The sequence below is a fragment of the Manis pentadactyla genome, chromosome 10 (genome assembly GCF_030020395.1).
Source record: "Manis pentadactyla isolate mManPen7 chromosome 10, mManPen7.hap1, whole genome shotgun sequence".
In the NCBI taxonomy this organism is placed as follows: Eukaryota; Metazoa; Chordata; class Mammalia; order Pholidota; family Manidae; genus Manis; species Manis pentadactyla.
This window is the reverse complement of record NC_080028.1, coordinates 16,457,947-16,481,260: the sequence shown is the minus strand read 5'-3', so window position 1 is coordinate 16,481,260 and position 23,314 is coordinate 16,457,947. Positions and strand designations below refer to the sequence as shown.

The window sequence follows — 23,314 nt, the reverse complement described above, 5'->3', positions numbered from 1 at the left end:
GGCTGATGCCCATTATAAATGGGTATACCATTCCATAGATACGTTTTAAGGCAAGGAAGCTCAATTCCTGACTTTAAAAAATGTGCTTCATTTGACTATATCATTGATGGTCTATGATGTAGAATTTTTTATGTCTTTCAAAAGGTACATTACCATAAGTTTCCATTTTATCATATTCTAAGAAACTTTATTTTTTAAAGAAAAAATGGCTGATGGGCAAGGATTAAAAACATATTTTTAAGAAGATTATCTGCGTATAAATAAGATGTCTGATAAATTAGTGAAAGGAGGAAGTTTGGGAAGCAGTTTTCACATTGTATAAGAATAAATACTGAGAATTTACATTATATAAGACTGATAATAAATTATTTTTGTGGGTAAATAAAATAAGTCATCTTATCAGTTGCATACATATCTAAAGGCTTTCAAAAAACCAGTAAGATTTTTTTTAAAGGAAGCTACATTCTTTTATAAATTAATTCAGCCAAATTGACGACTGACTTTTTTTCCTTTATTTTGTTTTCACTGTTACATGCCTTTTAGACATTTTGTTGTTGTAAACAAGATTGGGTAGCAAAAGAGAAAGACAGAACTCACATTAGTCATCCTAGTTACTTAATTGCTTCTATGGCAAATGGCTAGATCTAGGAAGGGTAGTGGCAATTACATGTTCTATGAAATAAGGCATTGTTCTTTATTCTAAAGTTCTCATTTATCAGTTGTTTTCCTTGCTCTTAGGAACATGAATAATGTTATACTTACCATCACGATATACCAACTGGATGTTTCCCTGACTGAAATCTAAAAGATGTAGCAATTCTCTATTCCATATTAGAAAATCAGTTTCTCCAGTTTATTTACTCTCAGTTAATTAGTTGGCACCCCTGGTACATTGGAGGGTCACAGGAAGAGTACTGGCTCAGGAGATCAGAGACCTAGACTTCCATCACAATTTGGTCACTGTGCAGCAGCTGTACGTAACCTCTCTGAGTTTTAGTTTCTCCTGCTATAAAATAGAGATAGGAATATCTACCTGAACTATTTCATAGGTACTGCTGTGAGTACTAAATAATGTAGTATATTTGAATGTGTTTCAAAATATATGATGCACTAAAGTTGTTGGGTATGCTTTTAAAATGGTTTGCTGTATATTTTTATGTTAAAAAATCAAAACAGAAACCACTGGAAAATGTAAATGCTTATGAATCATACAGCCCAAATGTAAATAACTGACTTACAAATGCTTTACAATGAAATCAAAGAAATTATATATGGATTTTTAAAAAATAAAAAATCTTCGCAGCTAAACAGTCATCAACTTATTCATTCTTTCTTTTATAAGAATGTTCACTATGTGACATTTTAAAACTCTCCAAAGGAGAAACTGTATAATTAGTTCAGTTCTCTGCCTTAGAAGCTTCATTGTAAGACAGAAGAATGCAATAACTAAAGTTTTAAAATAAGCAAAAATACATAACTCTAAACCACAGGCCCTCTTATTTTAAGGAGCTTAGTAGGAACACTTAATATTTATAAACAACCAAATATTTATCATTAACTCACAACTTAAACCATGATGATCAAAGTTAATGTGCATTTTTTTCTTCCCTTATCAGTTAAATATCAGTTAAATAATTAAATCTGATGGTCTTGAGAATTTCCACTGCATATTTTAAAATGAACTGTATGTGATATAAAAATGCTTACCTAGTGCATAACTAAAGTGTTGGTGTTTGGAATATAGAACAGAGTTTTAGGACAGTATCTGATAACATAGCAATGTATATGACAGAGTCCCATGTAGAAATAAGCCTGAGTAAATAGATACATACAGGCATGAACAATAACTGAACCCACCAACTTCTCTTTTAAAATGGTAAGCCTAAAGTTCCAATAGACTTCTTCAGAACAGGAAATGAGTTACTTGCTCATTTTAAATCTTATAATATATTGTTTATAGTAAATGGCACCATTTTATTTAATAAGAAACTATTAATTATAACCTAGGTAACAAATACTAAGTTCTGGGCAGTAGCAAATTTCTGGACCAAATGCAAAAGCATATCAATGAAATGTATTTAAGAATAAGCATATAATGCTAATTTTCTAATAGCACTATGATCTTTGTTATCAACAATCCAAGATTCAGTTCTTCATCAAAAGCTTCCCTCTCTGTCTCTGTCTCTGTCTCTCTCTCTCTCTCACACACACACACACACAACTTCTCACACAATGTTGTCTCTACAGATGTAGCTCAGGTTATCTTTTTAACTATTAAGTCTTCTGAAAAAGATCAACATTCTTTTAACAAATCAATGATCAAAAATGACCCATTTTTTCATTAACAATTTCTCAAGATCATTCTATGTTTAAAGCTTAGTCTGCCAAGAAATTAAATTAACATTGGCACAAAGAAAACAAGGTAAAATTGAGTTTATCTTACACTCAGAAGAACATATGTAGGTCAGGTTAGGAGCAAGTAATTGGCAGATTTATCTGCAGCCAGCAGAGAGCATAGTTAAAACTCTTACTGGTTGAACTCCTTCCAATTTTTGTGTGCTATGCAGTACAACACATCTGTGAGACAAGAAAAGCTAAACCAGAACTTTGTTTCCTCTAACCTGGCGTGATAAGTTAAATAATAATAAAGTATATTTCTGCTACCTCTGTGATTTTAAAATTATTCATTGTAAACAGCCTCTATTCTTTTCTATTTAATTTAAGCTTGAGCTTATTATATCTATGTCTATGTCAGATTATCATTTATTCTAAGAAGAGCAGCACAAATACTGTTTATTCTGATTTTAACACAAATTCCTTTAAAAAATGTTAAGGCCATTTAAATGAATCAGGGCCAACTGAAGATTACCCTGGCAGAAGTAAGACTACTGATTTGAGATTTCTGAAAAAGAGCCATAGTGGTTGTCTTGTGTTTTCCTCCTTGGTAACTTGAGAGCAGTCTGTGGGATTTATTAGTCTCCAACATCTCCATCTCGGTCTCCAATGAGCCAAAGAAAATGAAAACTTAAGGCTAACAAAGCTGTCCCAAGCAGATCACCCAGTGCAGTTAGGTAGGGGATGGAGAAACTGTCTGGGTCCTTTCCTTTCCTCCAGAAATGATGGACCATCCAGTCAGCAATCCACAGCAAGGTAAATACCTAGAAGAGAATACAGAAATTACTCCTATCACCTGAATATTCCTAGCTGAGTAAACAAGGCCATAAACCTAATTAATTGTTTTCTGAAAGGAATAGCAGGCATTTAAGTATCAAGCTTGAAAAGAATATTTAATTGACAAAACATTTTCTTTCACAAAATACCATAATTAATAACATCCTTCTTAACTCCTCACATACATCTTTTCATTTTCTTCAAGCCGCTCCCAAACCACAATCCTTATTTTAAAAGTATTGTACAGTTGGAAAAATATTGTTATGTTTCTAGTTCTTTCTATACAATAAACCTGTAAAGAAGGAAGAAGACATATGAAGGAGGAAATGAAAATTAAAGTATGGAAAAACATTCTCCTACTGCAGGTATATCAAATGAAATAAAGATGGAGAACTAACCCTTTATTTGTTAACTATAAGGTCATTGGTGGCTTGTCAAGGAAAAGTTCAGTGCAATGATAAGAACAATGAGAAGGTTAGTGCACTGAGGAATTACTCATCTATATAGATACAAATAGAGTCCAAATATTTTAAGGGGCTATTCAAATATAAGGTGATAAATGTGAGTATTTTCTAGGATACCAGCCATAAGGAGACCTTTGTGATGCTTTGAATTTTGAGATCAGATAAATGTTTTTTTCTCTGATACATTCAGAGTAGGAAGATTCTCTAATTTTCAAACTCCTGATGTTTGAAAAGAGATTTGAGCTTAGAGTTGGGAAATTCATGTTTCCTGGTTTTGGACAAGTGGGCAAGTACAGTATGTGGTTAAGAGCACTTCTCTTATTACCTACTAGCTGACTGCAGGCAAGTTATTTAACCTCTTTGATTCTATTTCTCTGAATGAACATAAGAGACAATAATGGCACCAACCTCATGAAAAGGTTGTAAGGATTAAATAATACACTAAATAATTCAGGCCTGGCACATAATAAACTTTTCAGATGTCTGCTACTAGCAGATTTTAACTGTGTCATTGCTATTACTATTTGTGGCCACTCAGATATTGGGAACACTTGGTATATGCAGGAGGAAGCCACAGAAGGTCCAGGGTCTATGATGCCAAGAGTCTATTACCTTTCACTATTCTGACAAGTAGGCCACGGAGGTGAGGTGTCTGCCTTGGGTTCCAGATTTTATGTGCTGTAATTTAGCTCTGACACCTTTACCGAAAAGGAGAGTGGGCTGTCCAAAAAGGAAGGCATCACCTATTCCAAACGAGTGAACTTTAGATGTCTCTGGACATCTGTCACAGAGAAAGGTTGTACTTTAAGCCCTATTTTCTTTAGCATGAGGTCGATTCTTCCTTACTGTTTCATTGGCAAAGACTTTTGGAATCACAGAAAGTTTCACTGTGATCATCTGTTTTGCATGTGGAGGAAGCAATATTAGAAATCCTCCTGGACTTGGATATTATGAGATCTGGATTTGGTTCCCAGTCCTGCCATGTATCAGCTATACGACACTAGGCAAGCTTCTTACACTCTGACCCTATTCTTCCTCATTTGGAGAAAACAACTCCAACAGGGCCTAATATCTATCATACCTACTTTGAGGTAATAAATAGGAGCCCTGGTGTACGGGGATGAAGAGAAAGGTGAAAAGGCAGCATGGCCTCAGGTCACATCAACAGAAACATAATGTACAGACCAAGAGACTCATCCCACTGGACCCTGAGTGGGCCAGGCCATGTCTGCATGGGGTATTCTGTTTTGCACACCCTCTTTTCACAGCAACTTACTTACCCCTGTGTCTTCAGAGCCTGGCAAGGTGACCAGCTTACAAGGCCAATACTCAATATCTGATTGAATGCATGAGAATCATTCTCTCTGGAGATGATATCATACAACTGATTCCCATGAAAGCAAGAACTGTTTGTCTTGGGCAGGGAGGGTGGGAGATGTCAACTTAAGATTGTTATGGTGTCAGGAGACACTAGTTTATAATACATAGCTCCAGAGGGTAGAGTTTTAGGCTAAAGGATAAAAATTACCAAAAGACAACTTAAAAAAAATTGGAGCTCTCTAGAGTAAACTTTATATTATTGGAGTATATGGAGGTTCAATAAAGAAATCTGCTGCTGGAGTGAACATTTGTGAGGAGGAAACAACAGTCTCAGAGAGAATGAGGATAGCTAATTTCTAAGGGATTGGCAGGAAACAGAAATAAATAAATCTCTCTCTATATATGTTATAATATTATATAGATTTATACAATATATTATAGGTAATACATATCATACTTATGTGGTATATATAATTTACTGGTTACTTGCTTAGCTTCTGCATTGAATGGGAGATTCACCTAGAACAGGGGTTGGCAAACTATAGCCCATGGGCCAAATTCAACCTGCTGCCTGTTTTTATAAATAAAATTTATTAGAACACAACCTTAGTCATTTATTTACTTATTGTCTACTTCATTTATTATTTAGTCCTTACAACATTCTCACAAAATAGGTACTATTATCCCTAATGCTCATTGGAGAAACTGAGTCAGAGAGCTTTGTCATTACAATGACAGAACTGTGTAGTTGTAACAGAGACCGTATGGTCCACAAAACTGAAGGTATTTACTACATGGCCTTTTACAGAAAAAAGGGTGCTGAACCTCTACTTAGGAGACAAATGCTTACTCGTATAGAAAGAAATAAAATGGCATCCTTACTTCATTCCTCAAAATAAATTCTAGGCAAAAATTTAAGTATGAAAAGCAATATTTGAGTAGTTTTATAAGACAATGTCTTTATGAACTTGATGTAGGGAATGATTTCATAAATAAAATGCATAATATATTAAAGGAACTAATTTATAAGCCATATTAAATTAAGTATTTCTGTGGTTAAACAAATACTATAAATAAGTTAAAAATCATGCCCCAAGCTTGGAAAAGAACCTTTGCATTGCATACAGCTGACAAAGAATTAGTATTAAGAATATTTAGAGAGAATATACAGTGAACTCCTACAGCTCCTAAGAAAAGAAATATCCCAATAGAATGGAAAAGGAAATCTAAAGTGCCAATATATGAAAAAATGCTCAATCTCATTATTAATATGGGAACACAAATTAAAACAAAATTAAAATTCATTTCATACCCATTTGAGTAGCAAAAATAAACTTTTAAACAATAATAATAGTGAGCCTTCTTTTTGAACACATGCAGTGTTCAAAGAGGTTCACATGTATGAACTCACTTATCAAAACAACTCTACAATATGCATACTGAGAGAAATGTGCAAGAATATTCATTGCACCATTGTTGTAAAAGTAAAAAATTGGAAATAACCTAAAATGTCTATGGCTAGAAGAATGGCTAACTCTTAGGTCATATATCTGAAGCCTACATGGAAGGTAAAATGAATGAAAAAGTACTACATGAACCAACAGGACTCTGTCTCAAAAGCAGAAGGTTGAATAAAGAAGGCAGAAGATTATATAAAGTATATGATTCTAATAAAGTTTATAATTTTGAAAAACAATACATTTTATTTATAGATTATATTTTATCTATAGCAGTAGTATAAAAACATGTCTGGTGACCATGCATTCCAACTGAGAATGCTGATAACTATTACAGAGAAAATAAAATGAGGGCAGGAAGTGACATACAGGAGACACCAACCACATATATGATGTGTTTCATTGATCACTTTGAAATTTTTGCTTAAATAATTTGTTAATTTGTTAAGGGCTGATAAAGCTGGGTGGTAAATAGATCTTATTTCCTATAACTTCCTGAACATTTGTATTTCCTAATAAGAAATGTAAGCAGCTAGGGCAGTGGCCACTCACTTCGCTGAGCTGCCCAAGCTAAAATACCTGCCCGGAGGGATACCTGAGAAAGGAAGTCAGCTTACCCTGTAGAATTCATGAAAGGTGGTGCTGAGGCTAACACCAATAAATTATTTAAAACTTTCTGTGTATGGAGTGAGCAAAGGTCTACATCCTTTCATCATTCTTGCAACTGTCCTCCTCGGGTAGGAAATAAAGGGATGTTTTCTGGAGAAACTGAATGGGAGAGACTCAGGACTCAAGGATACCGGGAACAATGACACTGGCTGAGAATGAGGATTAATGTAAGTCTGCATGGTTAACGGTGGAATTCCTGCTTACCCTTATTTTGCTCCATAAACAATGACAGGCAGGAAAACATCCCTCAGAAAGGAGATCAGATGCTTAAATTTGGATGGCTCCCAATTAGACGGCCAGTCCCCCTTCTGCAATGGTACAGTGCCAGTCAGCAGCCTTCTCCCACTCCCAAGCTACTGGCTCCCCCCCACCTCAATCTCCTCCCTGATAACAGAGGAAATAATCCCTATCTCACAGAGATGATGTGAGGATTAAACAGTATAGAATACTTCGAATAGTGCTTGACATATAGAAAGACATAATGAAAATTTGCTAGGATTAAAATAAATAATAGGTCATATATGAAGAAACCAGAATCTGATTTTTCCAACAGCAACACTGGGAGACAAGGAAGGAATGCCCTCAAAATCCTGTGAGGAAAGCATTCCCAGTACACAATTCTGTGCCCAGGCAATTTATCAACCAAGGATCAAGGGGAACCTAAAGGCATTTCAAGACAGGGGTGCACTCAGAAAAGTTTTCCTCCAGTTCTCTTTCTTGGAAGTTTCTTGAAAATGTGTTGATGCAAAATGAGAGAGAGAAGCAAGAAAGAAAAAGAACTGGGATCCAGGAAATAGAAGAGCCAGCCTAAGAGAGTATGCGGGTAAGTTCCAGTACAGAGCTGCGAAGTGGGCAAGGAAGCCAGAGTCCAGACAGAGAAGGAGGACGGAGCACTCTGCAAACGAAGTCTCCAGGATAGAGGCAATTTGGCAAATTAACTGATAGAGTTTTGGAGGCAAAAAACTAGTTATAGGTGTGTGATAGCTGTTACGAAAACACATGGAAAAAAATTAAGGATAGGTATATAGAGAACTATACAGGAGAAAATAATAGAATTATCTTCAGAAAAAATTCAAAGACAAATGAACTATAATACATGACTTGGCTCTATAATAAATGATATCTACAGTCACAGAATATAAACAATATTTATTCATGAAGTAAAAACTGAGCATCACTGCATTAGGGGAGGACATAAGCTGGTGAAGTAATTCATGGGGTAAGACAGTTAAATCCCTACCTACTCAAAGTCCGTAGATTTCTTAAATCGATAAAGCAAAATTAGCAATCCAAATACAACACAGAGATAAGTAGAAGAAATAGCTAAAGGAGCTCTGAAGGATGATTAGTATCTAGTGTTTTACACACATAGAATACCTTTAAAAAATCTATATAAAATATCTTTTTTCTCTATGTGACCCAGGAATGGTTACAAAATCAATTTAATGTGACTGGTCTATGAAATAGAATGAAATAGAATACAACAGAACAGACAAGAAACTATTAGTGTGTATAGCATGTAGTAAGGATAATTCATAAAGCTTTTGTTTCATCTATGAAATTACATTTATTTATATCTAAATAAAATGTGTAAATATGTGTACATTAGTTTCAATATAAACATATTTCTTACTGAGGGTTGTGGTAAAAAACATTTGAAAGCTGCTGATCTAATATATATATCTTATATGTTAGGTTCTAGTTGGTCTAACATGTAAATCCCTGGGAGAAGAAAATCATATCTTCTTTCTCTCTATCTCTTGTTTTCTAATAAAATACACATAAGCTTGAAATAAATCTTTGTTCTTGAAAGGGCTCTATGGTGAGTAATTGTGTTACTGTCAACAAATGAGAAAAACCCCTAAACCTTCATTTCCTCAACTCTGAAATGAGATTACCGCTATCTACAGCACAGGATGATTGCAGAAATTAAACAAGATAATTTATGAAAAAGGTTGAGCAAATGTCTGGTACATAGTAAGTACTCAATATATATTAGTGCCATCATCACTGTTCACTGATTATTAACGCTCTCAGAATTTATGATTTTTATTTAAAGGTTATTGGAAAAGGAGTGTGAACCTGGTTTCTGACTCTAACAAGCTACATGATTTTTCACCTCTCTGAGTCTTAGTTTGGGCTTCTTTAAAATAATAAATTTATATGTCTTCATAGTCTGTTCTATCTCTGAAGTACAATGGTAAGAAACTTGTCATACTGTTGTGATCACTCTCCTTAATTTTGCATTTCTACTCCCCCCTCTATTTTTGCTCCATTAACTGGATTTATTTAAGTTCCCTTCCCATGCAATTTCTTTTTAAAGGCACTGTGATGATGCAAGGTTCAAGCAGGTTTCAAATAATTTATTTCTGCAAGTTAACAGAGAGTATCAGTGTTTCCTTGGCAAATTGTGTGTGATCAATTATTAAAATCACAATAAGTATCAGATACTTTTTAATATAACATGGTTTATTTTAAAACTAAATGATTATTTAAAGAATGCATGCTTTTCAACTGGGAAAACACATTGAAAATCAAACCAAGCTGTTTTTACATTGTTCATTTTTTATGAAATATGCAAAACTTCTTCAGGTAAATTTACTTTCTGAAAAGGCCATTTTGTAGGCCCAGCTAATTAAGCATGTTCTAGATGTATTTATTGGAATTTGAATAAATATAAAGTACAAGAATATATATTTGCTTTGGACAATATTGATTCTGTGGCCAGGTCCTTCTCTGAGCTGGAATCAACATTCCCATGCAGTAGCATCCTCTCAATATCCCAACTGCCAGTAATAGCCATGTTTATTGTGTAAGATAGGATGATTTCTTTGGGAGAGGAATGCTTAGAAATATGATACAAATAAACATAAGGAGTAGCAAATAAGTGCAGTTTTTCCTAACCCCTAACTTACAAAGTTGAATTCTTTTCCCCATAAGAATATACTTGCTGAATCTAGTATCCAGACTGGGAACCCTACTTATTAAAATCTATCATTTAAGTGTCTGCTAAGAATAATTTAGGATTATCAGGCAATAGGAATTCAAATCTTCTCTTGATATTCAGATAAAATCATCTTTTCTTTGGTCTGAACTTTTCTGTGAAGTGGCAGGTGGGAGATGGTGGGAAATGGATGAACCTTATTTTGAGAAGGAGCCAGTAATAGTCACCCAACTTCCCAAGTGTTCATGGCACAAAAACGGTTAAGACCGTCTGCCCAAAAGAAACTCTTAAAATGAATGTGTTCCAGAGACACAGACAATATTCACAGCCTTAATTTTTAATAGCAAAAAGCTACAAACAATCTAAAAGTCCATTAAAAGAAGAATGGATGAATAAATTATGGAATATTTACACAATGGAACACTACATAGCAGTAAAATAGATGAACAACAGTTACGCATATGAACTAGTCTCAAACACAATACTGAAAGAAGAAAGTCATTTAAACATATTCAGCATGATTCCATTTTTTTATAAATTTCAAAACCACCCACAACTGAAAAATATATTTTTTAGGTTTCCAAGTATATGCAGTAAAATCATAAGGAAAAGCAAAGGCTTATTAGCCTTACAATTCAGGATCAGAAGTTTGCTCTAGGGAGGAGGAAAGAGCACACAGGTGTCTCAAAATGGCATAGGTACAAGGGTATTCTAGTGTTATATTTCTTTTTTTTGTTTGTTTTTAGGAAATTTTTTAAATTAAGGTATCACTGATATACACTCTTATGAAGTTTTCACAAGAAAAATAATGTGATTATTACACTCACCCATATTATTGAGTAACCCCCATACCCCATTGCAGTCACTGTCCATCATTGTAGTAAGATGCCACAGAGTCCCTATTTATCTTCTCTGAGCTACACTGTCTTCCCTGTGACCCCCCCCACACCATGTGCACCAATCATGATACCCCACAATCGCCTTCTCCCTCCCTCCCTCCCTGTCCTCACCCAGCCCTTCCCTTTAGTAACCACTAGTCCCTTCTTGGAGTTTGTGAGTCTGCTGCTATTTTGTTCCTTCAGTTTTGCTTCATTGTTATACTCCACAAATGAGGGAAATCATTTGATATTTGACTTTCTCTGCCTGACTTATTTCACTGAGCATAATACCCTCTAGCTCCGTCCATGTTGTTGCAAATGGTAGGATTTGTTTCTTTCTTATGGCTGAATAGTATTCCATTGTGTATATGTACCACATCTTCTTTATCCATTCATCTACTGATGGACACTTAGGTTGCTTCCATATCTTGGCTATTGTAAATAGTGCTGCGGTAAACATAGGGGTGCATATGTCTTTTTGAATCTGAGAAGCTGTTTTCTTTGGGTAATTTCCTAGGAGTGGATAGTGTTATATTTCTTAAGCTGACTGGTGAGTGTCCTGCTATTCACATATTATTCTTCTTTATACTTTCTGCAAGTCATTGTTTATCTATTTGATATTTAATATACAATTAAAAATTTTTTTTAATGTAATAATTTTTGACTGGGTGTTCATTAATCTTAGCCCAGTTGATCCTGCAGTGATCTCTCCTTCATCTGCCCATGTCATTTCATTCCAATCATGCAAAGAACCAGTGACAATGTCACTTAACATTAGGAAATGACAATGTGAAAAAGTCCAGCCAAATGAGATGTTTCTTGAATTTCTAATAATGAGAGGAAAAAAAGGATGAATAGAAAACATACATATACAGTTACAGAAAATTAACATCTACTGATTTTCTACTACATGCTAAGTAAATTATTTGAATGCTGTTAATATGCATAGAATATTGGGGAAAGCTTCAATTACTTGTTCAGGCCTAAAAAACGTAGGTGCCCTTTCTTTACCCTCTGCTCATAGCCTAAAACGGCCCTGCTTCTAATACTATCCCCATTTTAAATAAGAGACCTTTCTGCAGGTTGCCCAGCCAAATGTTTCACTGAAAAAACAATATTCATTCATTTAAAACCATTTATTATATTCCTTTCCAATATATCACTCAAACTTGAGAAATAATGTTTTTAAAAATAGCACAACAAAATATTTGAGGTGGTGTTTTTGAGTGTGGGGGTTATGAGCAATTTTATGGTGATGCACATATGTTGTTCTATGATAAGAAACTAATCTCAAACTTAAAAAAACAAACAAACTGTGAGACAATGACCAAAACCCTTCCTTGCCTATGCTCTGTACAGAGATCTGTTTTTTCACTTTATTTGCTAGGTGGCATATGGTGTCAGAAAACAGATTTACAAGGATACCTTTGAAATCTATAAGAACTGAGTAATAGATATCGCTAAAAAATGGAACTACCTGAAAAGTACTTCAATTGCAGGTAAAAGAATCAGAAGTACAGCTCTGAACTTCTTTGATATTAGGAGGGTAAACAAACCCTGAAAACAGGATGACTCATTCTAATGGGAGGGATAAAAGAAAGAGGCAGAGGAATAACTGAGAAACTTGAAGATACAGCTTCTCTTGATCTAGAAGGGACTAATGTCATTGGTTAGAGACAGAATAGAGAGAACAAGCAGAGGATAGAGTTGGAAGTACAAAAGGAGAAAGCTTAATTAATGTAACATCTTAGAAAAAGCAGTGATAAGAAGTGACATGTGTAAAAGTGCAGATGTAATCAACTTGGACTTCCATAAAATTTGAGGTACAGTAGCACATAACGATTCATAAGTATAATTATTACTGGTGTTGAAATGTTAGCACACTAAAAATCCTTATTTTAACAGTAAAGAATAAAGGATGTTGATTTGGCAGGAATCACAGAGAGAAAAACATCTACGATAGTTTTGGTTATTTGGCATATCTATACTTGTAAAAATACAAATACTCATATAAGTGAACTGAGACCTACATAAAGAAGAGAGTTTGCAATTAAAGAGAATTGTAAATTATCTCTTTTTGAGACTAAAATTTACATATATATATAAATAAAACAGGATAAGGCTCAAAACAGTAGCCTAAGAATAGACTTATAAACCAACAGAACAGAATAAAACTTAGTAATAGATCCACATAAATATATAGTAAATTGATTTATGAAAATGATACTAAGGTCATTCAAGGGGTGGAAGGATAGTTTTCCCAATAAATAGTGCTGGAACAAATAGGCATTTCATGTGGAAAAACATGAAACTCAAACCATATCTCATGTCATACACAAAAATTAACTCAAAATGGATCAGAGATACAAATAAAAGTTAAAACCAGGAAGTTTCTAAAATTAGATATAGGAAAAATGCCTCTCATAACCTAGGGATAGGCAAAAATGTCTTAGGACTAAAAAGTGCTAACTTTAATTAAAAAATTTGATAAACTGAACTTCATTAAAATGGAAACTTCTGCTGTTAAAATTTATGGCCATGAAAATAAAAACATTATGCACAGTGGGAAAAAATATTTCCAATACATATATCTGAAAAGTTATTTTGTCCAGAATGTATAAAAACTCTTACAACTCAGTAAGTCAACCCAATTTAAAAAATGGATGTCAGATTTGAACTGCACAAAAGAAAACATGAATGTCCAAAAAAACCATGGAAAGACATATAAAAACATTAGTTATCAGATAAATGGAAATTTTTATCACTATGAGATACCTTTATATGCACTGGAATGACTAAAGGTACAAAGATTGACAATACTAAGTGATAGCAAGGATGTGGAGCAACTGGAACTCTCATACTAATGGGGATGCAGAATAATATAATCACTTTGGAAAACAGTTTCAATTTCTTATAAAGTGAAACAACACAGCTTTTCATAAGATCCAGCAATTCTACTCCTGGGTCTTTTACCCAAGGGAAATGAAAACGTGTTTATACAAGACCTGGACATAAATGGTAATAGAAGTTTCATTCATAATAGCTCCAAACTGGAGACAATCCAAATGTTCATCAGCAGGTGAATGGATAAACCAACTGTGGTACATTCATGCAATAGAATACTAAGCAAATGGAACAAATTACTAACACATGTAAAAATATGTATAAATTTCAAAACCATATGTTGAGTAAAAGAGGGAGACAAAGAGTAAATACTTGCATTCATTTATATGAAATTTTAGAAAAGGAAAATGTAATGTATAGGGATAGAGAATAGATCAGTGGTTGCCTTGAGCCAGGCATGGAGGGCAACTGACCGCAAAAGGGCATGAAGGGACTTTTGGGGGCTGAATGTAATGTCCTGTATGTTGACTGTGGTGGCAGTTATATGAGTGTACATGTATGTCAAAACTCATCAAACTCTACACTTCACATGAGCATACTTTACTGTATATAAATTATACCTTAATGTTATTTTTTTAAAATTGCTTTTGTACATAAGAGAGTCCTCTTTTTATAATGAGTAGCAGTGTTAGGCATACAGGAGATTTTCACAAATATTTGTTGATCTTTCTGAACTTGTCTAGAAAGGGAATTCCTAAAAATGTACGAAGATGTTGATAGAGTTTTCTTCCCAGAAACAGCCATACAGCAGGGGTCACCAAAGTACAGCCTGCAGGTCAAATCTGGCTCACTGTCTATATGGCTCATAAGCTAAGAAAGGCTTTTATATTTCTAAATGGCTTTAAAAAATCAAGGAAGAACAGTATTTTGTGACACATGAACATAATAGGAAATGCAGTTTTCAGTGATCATAAGTAAAATTTTTTGGGACACAGCTATGCTCATTTATATATATTGTTTATGGCTGCTGTTGTGCTATTGCGGCAGAGGTGGTACTATGACAGGGAACACATGGCTTGCAAGGCCTAAAATGTTGACAAAAGAGGTTTGCTGATCACTGCCCTAGAGTATATGACCTCCCCCTGCCATCCTCCAACAAATAATGAAATTACCAGGTTAAGTTCTCAGTCCTTTTACTTATCCTGTGATGGAATAGGTAAAACAAAGGCTTTTTTGAAGTAATACAAATCTAAATTCAAATCTTATCTACCACTTAACTACTTCTATTACTTTGGGTACATTTTTTATACTTTCAGTTTCTCAGATTTGTCACTTGGAAAGTAGGGAAGACTATACACATTTCGGAGGGCTGCAAAAAGGATTAAGTGAAATAATGTAAATAAAGTATATTTTGTCTGGAAGTTAATAGTTACGTAAATATTAAATATTAGGTCATGTTTTCCTTCTACATAAAGTATCCAAGAACAGTAGCTTGGCCAATATCTACTTTAGCTTTGGAGTTGATTAATATGGTTACCTTAAGGTAGGAAGCTAAGACAGGTGAAATTTTTAGATTCCTTTTTAGCCTTCTGATTGTATTTTGGGGATACAATGGTGTGATTATGCTCTTTAGCTTAGGTTGTAGGGTCTTAAAATTGAGACTTTCCTAAATCCATAGCTATAATTAAATCTCTAGATAGGTATGCTTGGGCTCCAGGCAAGTCATACACAGAAGATGAGATGACTACCTGCCTCATTGGAGACACAGCATGCTAGATCCCTGTATAGCAAGGCATTGTCTTTTCATTATAGTCAGTCCTGGTAAAGATAAAGGTAGGACCAGAGAAGCTGAGCCATCGGTTTCTAACGTTCTGGTTAAGATGTTACTGACATGTTCTGAATCCTGCTGTGGTTGCAGACGTGACCTTGAGGAATTTTTACATTATCTACAAAAAGTCCTATAACACAGCTATGTAAAGGCACTTAATTGGAAAATCTAAAAACCATTACTCAAGAAATTTGTCAGAATAAAATCCTGGTTAATTGTGACCCCCAAAATAATGATCTGAATTATTCTGTAATTTACAGTTTTCATCAATTTTTTAAATATTTAACACCCTACCATTTTTTTATTTTAAAGCTAAATACCAATGGTCTGCATAATAAAACCAATCCAAATTGCTATTTTTATACCATCTGGGGAAATGCATTAAAGCAAAATGTGCCTAAAGATTTTTGCACTTACTAAAAGGAATGTATAAAGGATATCAAAGGATGAGACCATCCTCTGGTATCCAAAATAAAAAGACAAAGTTGAATTTATTGCTCCATATTGTAAGGGAGCTTTGTTGGGATCAGGCAAAATCTCTCCAGCTGAGCAAACTACTGATCTTATATATAAGGTTTCAGAGAAACATAGAGTTCATGTATTGGCAGATGTTCAAAAGCATGAGTGGTTTACTGCCATTTTGGAAGTATGGTTACTTTGGTGGGAATACTGTTGTTTGGTTTGCCTCAGAGGTGTATTTATTGGACTGGATTCATTCCTAATTGGCTACTTTAGAAGCAAAGACTGTCATTGATTGGCTGGCTTTTAAAGCATGTTCATTAAGGCAAGTTGTTCATTGATTGAATGAATTTAAATTCAATTCTGGTGGCTTTTGTTACCATGGCTCAAGAACAATCTTTTCCTAGGAATGTGGGAACTTTTAAAGTTCTCAGTCCCCGTTTTTATTCTTTACTCAGTCAAAGCTACAGGATATCAAGAATTGTCCAGACCTTCACCTGTGTTGATTCCTCTTAAAGGTGGGTTTTCATTTGTGAAGATCTAATTTTCAGTTTGTGTTAGTTGGCATACTTTCATATTTTTTCTTTGAAACATCTGCTGGGACAGTGTCTGTGTCAAAGGGATGCACTGTAATTGACAGCTCCTGATGATGAAGGTTTTAAAATAATAAGATAATAATAGCATCTTACATTTATTATCTTACTTCATCCTAGTAACAACCCACAAGGTAGGTCTACTTGTAGCCTCTTTAAACAGAGGAGAACACACAGTCCCTGAGAGGCTACCACACCAAGCTGGCACAGGTAGCGAGCCGTGGAAACCGGAGCCCAAGCCCTTACATACTATACCATACTGCATCAGAGGAATGGGTCAGATCTTCCAAGTTTGTTGGGAGTGGGGAGAATGGCAAATATCATTCTATGGAAGAACTTAAACTCTTTGGTCTACTCCTCCAGATCCTTCATGATCTTGCCACAATCTATACTTTTCAACCTTATTTTCCATCACTCCTTTTCATTAGCCTTAAGCTCCAGTTTTCTTACTATTTTCTGTAAATACCCTGAGTTTTCTCATTTACCTAATGTTACTCTCTTTTGCTGAAATGGCATTTTCTATGGATTTTACAAAACAAAATTTCATCCATTAGAAAACTTACCTTCCCACATAGAAAAAAAAATTCTCCCACTGTTGAACTTCCATAGTACCTTGTACTTCCTTCAGGACACTCAACAAAAAAATGTATGTCATTGACTGGGTTCCTACATAGACTCTATGGAATGAATGCCCTTCTGGGCAAAATACATGGCTGCAAGATATATGAAGATCTAATGAAACCAGAGAGAAGAGACAGCTTCAGGCTTTCATAAATTGCCATCCTAAAAGTTATGACTCTCACTAAGAGCAAAACAAAGTGTCAAACTTATTCTTGTAAAACACAGTGGTTAGGAGTATAGACTGGAGCCTGACTCCATCCATCTGGCTGTGTGAACTTGGACAAGTCACTCAACTTGTCTTCATTCTTTTGTAAGTGGCAACTAATAGTATAACTTTTCTCACTGGGTTGTGGTGAGTACTCAGCGAGTTCATCTCTGTAAAGTGCCTAGAACAGTGCATAACAACAGGCTCATAGTAAGTACGATATATATATATGGCTTAGCTTACCAAACCTCAAAAAGGGAACTGTCACAGATGGAAAATTTTCAGAATGAACAACTTAGGTGTTTGTATATATGAGCTGGCTTATATATAAGAGGACTTATACTCTTTTCTTCTCAGAAGTCACAGATCAAGAGGTGATAAAACTGGACACTATAAAAAAATAAGCCAAATTATGGCAGAAAGAGGTGAATATAGATTTCTAGGTAAAATACAGCTGTATTGGACCTACAGAGTACACCAGTTCAAAATTAGCTATTTGGACTTGGAATAGTTTTTCAGGAAAACAATATTTTATGTATTGCCTGAGTTCTGTGGCTAACCAATAAAAGCCAATTTAACTTAATGCTACTTTAGCAATAATTATAGAGTTTAATACTAATAGACTGTTTTAGTTACCAAATTATTTTAATATTAGCATTCACAGTACTGAGCATGTGCAACAACACTTTGTAACAAATCATTCTTACTGTAGGAGTGCATTTACAAAATCAAACCCCATAAATGTGGGAGGGGACTTGAGTGATAGCTAGGGTCACTGTACTTGCTGGTTTGCCCAGAATAATGGTTGATGCTTGCCACTCTAATTATAATTAACAACTCTCCTTGACTCTCAAAAGTGACCTGGTTTTGACTACAATTATATGGTAACCTTAGTTAGTGTCTTAACCCATATGTTACAAGAAGGAAACTAAGCCACAGAGTAGGGTTATGATTTAGCCAAAGTCACAGAGTTAGGAAGGGACCAAAATTAGTACCCAGAAAACTTATTCCTGGACCAGGAGCCCACCTATTGTACTGCATGGACTCACCAGTAGCAAGATAATGGTGATAACTGAGATGGCCAGGGTTTGGGGCACAGGAGTACACATGAGATGTAAAGTCTGTGGGAGTAAGGCTGTCCTCAGTCCAGAGGGACACTATGGGGTCAGGAGCTGAGGGCTGAGAGCTTTAGAGGATCTTTGCTTGTGAACCCTAAATCTGGCCTACTTCCCTTTTCACTGTACCCACTTAGGCTTCTTGTCCACCACCCCTAACTGATATGGGAAAGATTATAGGGGAAATAAGGGATTTAGTTTTGGACATGTTAAGTTTGAGATGTTCTCAGAAGAGCAAAGAAAGAGTTCAGCAGTAAAGAGCAGGGGGTCAAAGGAAGGTGAATGGTGAGGAGATGAAACAGGCCTCGGGGCATTGAATAACCAGCTCCAATAAAGACAGGAAGAAAAAAATGATGCCCATGACAATAATGATGAAAAAGAGCAGCTACTGCCATTATTAGAAGCTTACTACGCTCCAGGACCTTTACCAAGTACTTTATATACATTAGATTAGTCCTCATTACTACCCTCTGAAGTAAGGGAAAAAAGTAAGGCAAGAGAGGTTACAAAACTTGACAAGTCACTAAGTATCAGAGAAGAAATTCAGACTCATGTCTGACTCTAAAGATATCTGATCTTTCTACAATGTTCTGCATATTGGGATTTTGTCTTCTCTCTTCTTTCCTTTGTTCTTTGAGTGTGATATATGCGATGTCAGTCTGGCTTATAAATATTTTTCTTCTGTAGAAGCACTTATTTTTACATCCTCATTGTTAAAAAATAATGACACTGACATACTTTAGGATGTATGGGAGAATATATTTGTAAATGACACATCTGATAAGGGGTTAGCATCCAAAATATATGAAGAACTCACACGCCTCAACACCCAAAAAGTAAATAACCTCATTAAAAAATGGGCGGAGGATATGAACAGACAATTATCCAAATAAGAAATTCAGATGGCCAGCAGGAACATGAAAAAATGTCCACATTGCTAATTATCAGGGAAATGCAAATTAAAACCACAATGAGATATCACCTCACGCCAGTTAGGATGGCCAACATTCAAAAGACTAGGAACAACAAATGCTGGCAAGGATGTGGAGAAAGGGGAACCCTCCTACACTGATGGTGGGAATGTAAACTAGTTCAACCATTGTGGAAAGCAATATGGAAGTTCCTCAAAAAACTAAAAATAGAAATACCATTTGACCTGGGAAGTCCACTCCTAGTAATTTACCCAAAGAAAACAAGTTCTCAGATTTCAAAAGATATATGCACCCCTATGTTTATTGCAGCACTATTTGCAATAGTCAAGATATGGAAGCAACCTAAGTGTCCATCAGTAGATGAATGGATAAAGAAGAGGTTGTACATATACACAATGGAATACTATTCAGCCATAAGAAAGAAACAAATCCTACCATTTGCAACAACATGGATGGAGCTAGAGGGTATGCTCAGTGAAATGAGCCAGGCAGAGAAAGACAAATACCAAATGATTTCCCTCATTTGTGGAGTATAACAACGAAGAAAACCTGAAGGAACAAAACAGCAGCAGACTCACAAACTCCAAGAAGGGACTGATGGTTACCAAAGGAGAGGGGGAGGGGAGGGCAGGTGGGGAGGGAGGGAGAAGGGGATTGAGGGGTATTATGATTAATACACATGGTGTGGGGGGATCATGGGGAAGACGGTGTAGCACAGAGAAGACAAGAAGTGACTCTGTGGCATCTTGCTACACTGATGGACAGTTATTGCAATGGGGTATGGGGGAGACTCGATAATACGGGTGAATGTAGTAACCACATTGTTTTTCATGCGAAACCTTCATTTCATAAGAGTGTATATCAATGATAGCTTAATAAAAAAAAATAATGACACTGCATCATGTGAATGTGATAACAGAATAAGATGTCAAAGCTTCTTTTAGTAAGTATGTACACCATATTTCTGCCCCAGTATGTTCCACTATATGAGAAATATATATTTGCTCTTAATTTACACTATCTGTGCTGTGGCCATGTTCATACTGCAAACATATGTTTCAAAATGACTCTGAACTCTTATTTATAAAACAGAAACACTTACTAGTAAATTCACTAATTAATGTCCTGATTATAAATTTTTTTAAGAGGGACATATATTTGCTCATTTAAGGTGGGCTTGGGATTTGCTAAGAACAATTCTTCTTGAGAACATGAACCTGTTGGAATATGTAAAATGATGCAATTTGCATATAAATATGAAATTCAAAACCAAATACGGCCTACTAAAAGGTACTTATAAAAACTAAGTTACCATGGGGTAGGGTTTGGGGCGGGTAGGTGCAGAGGGTGAGAGGGATAAAGGGGCACAAAAATTCTCAATCTTAAGTTGGTCATGGGAATAGTAGTACAGCATGGAGAATACAGTCAATGATTCTGTAACATTTTTCTATGTTGACAGATAGTAACTGCACTAGATAGTAACTGACAAATAATAACTGCACTAGATTTAATAATATGGGTAACTATTGAACAATGGTGTTGTATATTTGAAACCAATATAAGGTTGTATATCAATGATACTTCAATAAAAATAATTAAAAACTAAGGAGAGTTCTGTTTATAAAATTATATTATTAAGAAATATAAGTATTATTACTTTCCTAAGAGCAGTTTCCTCTTCATTAATATTAATTCAAGTTTCTCATCAGCTACAATATATACTCTGATCCTCGCCTCCCTCAGAAAAGTCTGTTAAAGCACTTTTAAAGAATGAAAGCAAGGGAGAAGTAAAAAGTTTGATTCTGAAGTTACAGAGTAAGAAGACTTGTTTTAAGTAGGTAAGTCTTAGGGTCTTGTCTAGCTGTTTCATACTTTTAAGTCTAATCTCCCATAACTTAGAGAAATCCCAAAGGGCAGGGACAATGACTTCTATTTCTTTTGTACAGTGTCTAGCACAGAGGTTGGAAGACTATAATGTACTATGTATTTGATAAAATCCTGATATTTATGATTCTCAACTTGACATATTGAGAATCTGTTATCATTCTACCATTTAAGGAAACATTTTGTTTCTCTTATGAAAAAGCAGAGAGCCAGGAGCAAAGGTTTTTCACAACCAAACTTTCACAATGTATTTCTCATGGAATTTGGTGCTGCTAGAATTTTAGTAGTGTTCTTAATAACCTAATTTTCTGCATGAAACAACCAGTGCCTAAAATAGGGAATTAAAAATTTCATTTAGAAATGGTTTTGATTCATTGTTTACCAATTATATCAACAAAAACTTTGTTGTAATAGGCTAGAAAAGTCTCATTTTTCTTTCCCAGTAAAATATTTTATACCAGAAAAAAATATTAATATACTCATATGTGTCTATCTTTTTGCCTCTTGTAGGGAAAATCATCCAAACTTTATGCTTTTGTCTTTTCACAGACAAAGAAAGAATATTTAGGATTTCAAACACAAAAGGGAACTAGTAGAGGCTTTAAATTAGATAAGGAAATGAACCATATGTACTCTGTTCTTTCTTTGCTCAAGAGATTGCCAGTCTGCTTATTTGACTGATAGGTATTTTTGTACCTTCTCAGGTTTATTATGCTGTCAAGATAATGTCCTTGAAAAATACTACAGGGAATCAGATAAACAAATGAATTAGAGAAAGAAAACCCTGAAGAGAGTATACAGATTTCCTTCTGTACATCTTTGAAGGAAGGCCAGTAAGGTCCATCACAGACTGGAATTCCATATTATGCTTTTTCATTTCATTGATCAACAGGCTTTGAGTAGTCAATGGAGCATCTGAATAGTAAAATATGAAGGCACAGGAAATCACTGCTTAGAGAGAAAGAACCCAATTGTCTCTATGTTTATAGAAGAAAAACAGTTCTATGAAATCAACTTTTTGGTTCAATGGGATAATTTGACATAGATGAATAATTGTATTCTAAAGCCAACAACTGTACCCTTAGTCACAGCTAGCTGTCTCCTAAATGCTGACTGATGGCACAAAAGTTATAATGGGTAATACAGATGTTTAGCTTGGTGTCAACCCATCCTTATTACTGCTGGAAAAAAAGGAACTCCAAAAGCAATATGACTGGTGGTATAGCAAATATGAATGCCTTCTTCAGGGTTTTCTGTCTCTAATTCATTTGTTTACCTGATTCCCTACAGTATTTTTCAAGGACAGTATCTTGACAGCATAATAAGCCTGACTACTCTTGGGCACGGGGTAAGAACATGAGAAGTGTACAGTCCATCAAATCTACTGACTGTGTTTCAGTGGCCTCAACATCACACAGCAAAAACACATTGGTTAGTTTTCCTCTAATTGCAAGACACATAATAAATACCTAAACAATGTAATTTGTGACATGTAAGTAGATTTTGTAATTTAAAATATAGTTTCAAAAAAGGGAGTCAGTGTGCAGTGAAGGCAAACTTGACCTTTCCAAGTCCCAAATAATTTCAAATTCAAGTTGACTTTTTACTTGAAGTAAGAAACAGTGAGCTACAGTGCCTAAAATTAAAAAGCAGATGTGCTCTGAAAAAACTTCTTTGTTGACACCTGAAATAAAACCTTAATTTTTAAAACTTATTAATGAAAAATTCAAACATACCCAAGAGCAGACAGAACAGTATAAATTAACCCACACCATTCCCATGTACCATCAGTCAGCCTTATCAATTATCAATTCATAACCAATTCTGCTTTATCTATACCCCTACCTTCCATTTTCCCTAGATATTAAGTAATTTCATCTCTAAACGTTTGAGGAAAATCTTACAATTCTGACTGAACTTTGATAGAATT

The 23,314-nt window shown here is 34.9% G+C and overlaps 1 protein-coding gene across 5 annotated transcripts in view; it reads right to left on the bottom strand.

Annotated features, from left to right (window-relative positions):
- Nucleotides 1-494: 494 nt before the first annotated feature.
- The window catches only part of SLC41A2 (solute carrier family 41 member 2), a 206,358-nt gene continuing 183,538 nt past the window's right edge, over nt 495-23,314 (bottom strand). For 4 of the 5 annotated variants that reach the window (XM_057486450.1, XM_036891307.2, XM_036891308.2 and 1 more), the window contains one exon: nt 495-3,158. In XM_057486450.1, coding sequence (XP_057342433.1) covers nt 2,973-3,158 — 186 coding nt within the window. In that variant the 3' untranslated portion in view covers nt 495-2,972. The remainder of the gene's footprint in view (nt 3,159-23,314) is intronic. The other variant, XM_057486451.1, reaches the window with a different exon arrangement.